The sequence below is a fragment of the Hylaeus volcanicus genome, chromosome 5 (genome assembly GCF_026283585.1).
Source record: "Hylaeus volcanicus isolate JK05 chromosome 5, UHH_iyHylVolc1.0_haploid, whole genome shotgun sequence".
Classification (NCBI taxonomy): domain Eukaryota; kingdom Metazoa; phylum Arthropoda; class Insecta; order Hymenoptera; family Colletidae; genus Hylaeus; species Hylaeus volcanicus.
Genome location: NC_071980.1, coordinates 6115452 through 6121475, shown reverse-complemented (window position 1 = coordinate 6121475; position 6024 = coordinate 6115452). Strand labels below are relative to the sequence as shown.

The following is a 6024-nucleotide window of genomic DNA, read 5'->3' as shown; positions in this document are numbered from 1 at the left end:
TGATAGTTGAGATTTTTTCTGTCTTTCTATGATTCGACTTTCAGGTCGTACATTATCCTGTAAGTTCGTAGACCCAATCGGAAGGTCAACGATAAGTTTACATGCTCGCGAAGCTAGGCTGCTTTTCGAGTCCACGGCTGATATTGCTGTTAATTAAGTAAGAAGAGACCGAAACGTGTCATCAAAGGTGCCGACGATTGTAGGTCGCGCCGAAATGCGTTCGACGTAGTCGATAGTTCGCGGCACTTCTCGCGGAACTCGCCTCGAGACTTACATTTTATATCTTTTATGTTTTCTTCCCGGATGTTTTTACGCGTATATGAGTTACGCGCCGAATACTTTTTAACGACAGCGAGCTTGCTGAAAAAAATACTTTTTTTCGCGAACCTCGCGGGTGTTTGGTCATTCAGTAAAATCGCAATACACGTATTAAAATAGGATATAACAAGAACGATGGAGATTTCATTGACGCGACATCGCTACTACCACGCAACGACTATAAAGTTGACACGTAAACACGTTTCGTCATAAATTAGCAAGTGAACGTCAATTGTAAAAATATCTCGCGTCGCCCGACCAAAAGCAACGTCGAAACTGAACGCCAAAACACAGCAATCGATACGCTGCTGCCAATTTCAAGTTCCCGGAATTAGCAGCTCGACCTTAAGTTCGAGACATCGATTGCGCGTTCTAGATAAAATAATTTGAACACCAGTACGTTTTAAATGTCACGGTCATTCCTCTGTCGATAACGCTGATAATGAGATGTTCGTGGCAGATAAGACTTTATACCGCCTCTGTATGTTCGCCAATAAATACGAAACCTCTTCGTAAAAAATAGATTATAGGAAAGCAGAGCTGGCCACATTTTCTTGGATTGTCCGGAAAGTTCGTGCCGTTTCTTGGCAGGTGACGTTAGGACAGGTCTGAATATATCGGAACGTTATCAGAACGGACAGAATATTCAAATTGTCTGAAAGATGGAAAAAGGTTATAGATCAAAATGCCACCTATATAACTTAATGAATTTATACTAAAATTTAAATATTCTGCGTTTCAATTTTCCTTCGAAAACGTCACGAACTTTCCGGACGATCCAATATTTGCAATTAACCCTTAAATGGACAATGTTGTTTTTAAACAACATACTAAACATCACAGATAAAATTGACCTTCTTTTATTTTTTTGTAATTTTGACAACTAGCTCTTATTTCTGAACGAATTTTGTACTTTTTTTAATGTTGGCACTATCCAATATTTTTATACATTGAAAATAAGTTAATGTCAAATGTCACTTTGAAGAAAACTTTTCTAGTGGCGCGAAACTTACTCGTCCATTTAAGGGTTAACACAACATTTTAACGTTATCGACCTCGTAACCTGAACTAATCTGTAATTTGATTTATGCTGTGTGCTCAGACAATTTGTCTCGTCTAAAATCAATGACTGAAGTTCGACGATTGAAACGGGTGTGACCGGTTGAAACGGATGGGATCCAAGAATTATTTTCCAAAAATTTACTACTCACCATTTTCAGGGTTTCCTCCGGTCTGAGTAGATAAAACATAGACTGCAAGTGCTGTTGAATGTCGCATCCTGCCGTGGAGACCTTCCTCGAGGGTCTGGCCCTTTCGTTCGGGGGTAGAACCAGGGCCGCGCCCTTGCCTGCGAAGTAACATTCGCTTAGACTGTAACAGAAAATTGAAAAACTCGGTTAATATTTTGCCTATCGTATATTCTTCCAAACTTACATAGAACGACATCATTGAATCGTAACCAGTCAGCTGTGTTGGACGAGTAAACTCAAGAACAGCTATATACGGTAGTTCTCTCAGAACTCTCCCAGTGATTAACACGTTCACTGCCAGACTAATACTCTTGAGAATGTCTACTGTGATTAAATTTTATTTACATACTATCGGAAACTGTGTAATGAAGGTGGTGGTAATGAAACATTTATTGTGGTGTTTTGTAACTTCGTTAAAGTTCAAGTATTTTATTGAAATTCATTTTCCGCGACACTTAACTTTCAGAATTAATTTTCGTAGTTTTTCAGTGAAAAGCACTGTCACCCGTATATGGGTGACGTGGCGATCGACGTGTTAATAATAAACGCGACGACTTGTGACTCAGTTTTTCTAGAGTTACAGACTCGTTCCGCGCGTCACAAGTGTATCGCACTACTTCTGTTTATAACGTAGTGTATAACGTTTAATAAGTAAGGATAAATCCACCATCGAATCCGTAAACGAACATCAATGGGCGATCATAAACTGCTGTCGAGGCCGTGATATCAATTTCTAAATAACGCGGTATCGTTACGGATCTCTCGCGAGAAAGAAGCTCCGCTCCAAGATGCACGTGCATCCAGATGGATGCTATACGTTTCAGTAAGAACGTGCACTCTCATTGCGATGACCAACAAACGGGACGCACGACGGCATTTCGTCTACGCGTAAGCTTCCGGTAACGCGCTATACAATGGGAAGTTTCTCTTTCACGGGGGTAGCGATTACACGCATGTAACCGGAGAAAAGAGAAACCTGAAAATCTATCTTCGGCAGCTCGTTGCTTCACAATCTTCGTTATCGAGAGCTGTGACGATTACTTTCACACGATAAGGGATCGGACGCCGTGACGGAAGGCCATTAACAAGACGGCCTTATTGCTAAACTGGAGCGAGTTGATTTCTCTGGCCAGTTTCGCGGATCTCACCCCCTCTGAGTCGTTCCGATAACTAACCCCCGCGATGGCTGCCCAGTTACACGGAAGCTGATATTTTACTTAAGCGGTGAGCAATAACTTGCGACGTCGAAAACAAAGCGCATCTTCGAGCTATGTGAACCTGGCACCCGACTTTTCAAAAATGAATTTCTTTTTTATAGAAAACGATAGTATTTCGTTCGTACTTGACTGTGTCGCCAATAGTTTCATTTGTACCGTCAATTAATAATTAAAAAAAAATTCAAAAAATGGTCAGCACCCGACATTGAGATTTTTGAAATCTGGTTTTTCCCTGTTCTTTAGAATCGTTTGTACCCGTTTGTATCGCTTTTCGTTTCGTTTGTACCTCGATAGTTTAACACGTTGACTGGCAGGAGAAATATTCTTGAAAATTTCTGCTAGGATTAAATGTTATTCAGACTATTGGAGGCTACGTAATCAAACATCCGTCGTGGTATTTATTTTTGTAACTTCATTGAAATACACGAATTTCGTTTAAATTCATTTCCTTTGAAGCTTAACTTTCAGAATGAATTTTCTCAGTTCTTCGGTGAAAAGCACTGTCACCCACGTGTGGGCGACGTGGCGATCAACGTGTTAAATTTTATTTATGAAAAGTCGGGTGCCAGGTTCGCGTAGCTACATCTTCGCGAATTTTTCTCCATGTTCGGTCGATATATTTTATAATCAATGTTCTTCTATTCAAAAGACAGATGCTTGAAAATAGGATCAAGGTAAAGAGAATAGGATCAAGGTAAAGAGAATAGGATCAAAATAAATGTTTTATCATCGAAGAACAATTCTGTCGTACTATTTCCATTTTAACACCCTCGCGGTCTGACAGAGAATATTCTGACAAGCAACACCAACATTAACTCAATACTAAACAAACTTTTTTATATCAATCCGCCTTTCTCTATGACGAAGCGAATGCTTTATAAAATAATTGGTCGTTTTGTTTTTCTCAGCTTCCATTATCTCCCTAAAAAGAAATGTCCATCTCTACCTGTCCACGTATCCATTCACGCAAATGGTTGGTACCCCTGCTTTCCCTGCCGCAGGGGTGTCTTCCTCAGGTTTCTCCGTAATGGCGCACTCTCGACAGCCTCGGCAACCGAACAGCGATAATCAACACAACGCACAACAAAATATATCCAGAAATCGCCACTACAATGTCTTTTTAATCCGTTCGACGGAACTCTTAATTCACTGTTCGTTTGCGCAAACGGTTAATCCGAAAATATCTCTACGAATTTACTTCGGAAGGTTCTGCAGCCGGGAAGAGAATTTTATTTATACAGACGAAGAGCGTCGTCGACGGTTAAATCGAATTCTGTAACGGAGTTCTGTATCTGTTTGCTAGGAACGCGGTTAACAAGGTTTTACCGAACGTGTGACAACGCGAACAGAAATCAACTCGCGCACGCGATTAGCCCGAGGACCGACGGGATACTAAAATCATCTCGAGACTCATGCTAGAAATGCGAAACTGCGATGCGTGGGCGCGTCTTCGCGAAGGAAACCTTTGCTGCCCGTATTATTAGCCCTCGTGGAGATCGTGGCCTCTCTCTGTCGTGTGTTTTCGCATACCAACCGAAGGAATTCGTGGAAAGGAGCCATGTAACGCAAGGAGCCTGAGCTTTCGATAAAGACACCGTTGCTTCCTATTCCCATCCATCCTAGCCAACATTTTCTCTGCGTTGCGTTCTACTTTTTCTTTCTTTCTTTCTTTCTTTTTTTTTTTTCAAGCGGACGGCGAAAAACAGGAAGCTGCTCGAAGTAAACTCGTTTGGAAGAGCTAGAAGCCGAGCGGAAAATATACGCCTGTTGAACGATTGGCGTTGGGTGTTGGACGTTCGCCAACAAAGATTCGTAATTGTTTTCCACGCACCACCAGAAACTTCGAGGACTCGTAATTTCTCAAGGTAAAAGAGTTATTTGGCAATGGAAGCGAAAAATAGTCCGTTGCGTTTGTTAAGCGTACGGTTTCTCGAAAGTTTATTAACTTTGAGTGAGTCGGGGAACGCCCACAGTGGCGGGGATAGTCATTTTGCATTTATCCGGTCTTTACTGTACGCTACCATTTTATCGTTATTTAAAGATTTTTCTATTCGTCTGGCGTACTTTTTAAATTCTTTTCTCGGCGGATGGGCAAGCATCCTTAAAACAGGTCCCATAACAAAGTTTAATGATTTAAGAATCGCGCGGTCGCCATGTTTGGCGAAGCCAATTAAAATGAGAGGGATACAAATCGCCGATATAATTCCGTTGAATTGCACGCGGTTCTCGATAAACCCGACCGTACTTTCCGGCGATTTAAGTAATCGGTTTCAGTGATTCATCCATACAGATGCGGCTACATGCTCGTGTATCCACGCATCTTCGTGCTCGACAACGCAGCAAGATCGCCGTAGAAATACCGAGCGTACGTACCCTTATGCAGGTTCAAGAATATGACCCCGTGGTATGTACCGCGGTGTTCCTTTGAGGACTCTGCTTCAAATTACCCGAAGCCCTTTTTTTCAGATTCACCAATTAACTCTTTGAAGTTGAGTGGGTAACTGAAACTATCCCACCTTTTGCTTAGCTTTACTATTTTCTTTATACCTTAAGGGGTTAGTCGCAGTCAGGAAGAGGAAAGATAACATATCTTTGTGATTTTTTTTTGTTTAGTTATTAAATAATAATTTGCATAAGTAACAATTACGTATATTATGAAGCATGTTTTAAAGAACTAAAAAACATTTTTTTGATTTTAGAAGCGTTTAATTTATATCGTCATAACAGCCGATGACGTAGACGGATGATTTAAAAACATAGGTTTTCGGTGAGCAAGATCTCTCTACACTGGTTTACCGGAAAACAAAAACAAAGGTAGATTACGAGAACAGATTAGTCTAGCGGGTCCCTGAACGAAGGATTTTCGAAAAAATTAATTTAAAACAAGATGGCGTACATTTGAAGTTGATTTTCAATTTTTTCACTAAAATTAAGCGATTCAATACGGGATAAAAAAGAAAGTATACAAGAGAATAAAAAATCCTTCGATCAGGGACCCGTTAGTCTAATATATTTTCTAAATCTAGTTTTGTTTTCAGGCGCACCAGTTTGAAGAAATCTTGCTCACGAATATACTTATGACGAAATGAATGAACCTTTTTTTAAAACAAAAATTCTTTTACAGTTCTTTAAGACATACTTTGTAATATATTTACATTTCATTCATAAAAATTATTAATTAATACCTTAAACACACACACACACACACACACACACACACACACACACACACACACACA

General features: G+C 40.3%; 1 protein-coding gene across 3 annotated transcripts in view; it reads right to left on the bottom strand.

Annotated features, from left to right (window-relative positions):
- LOC128876950 (protein phosphatase Slingshot) overlaps positions 1–6024 on the bottom strand; it is a 54151-nt gene that overhangs the window by 35188 nt on the left and 12939 nt on the right. For 2 of the 3 annotated variants that reach the window (XM_054123796.1, XM_054123797.1), the window contains one exon: positions 1530–1689. In XM_054123796.1, the coding sequence (XP_053979771.1) occupies positions 1530–1689 (160 nt within the window). Of the gene's footprint in view, positions 1–1529; positions 1690–3731; positions 5918–6024 lie in introns of those variants that run through there. The other variant, XM_054123798.1, reaches the window with a different exon arrangement.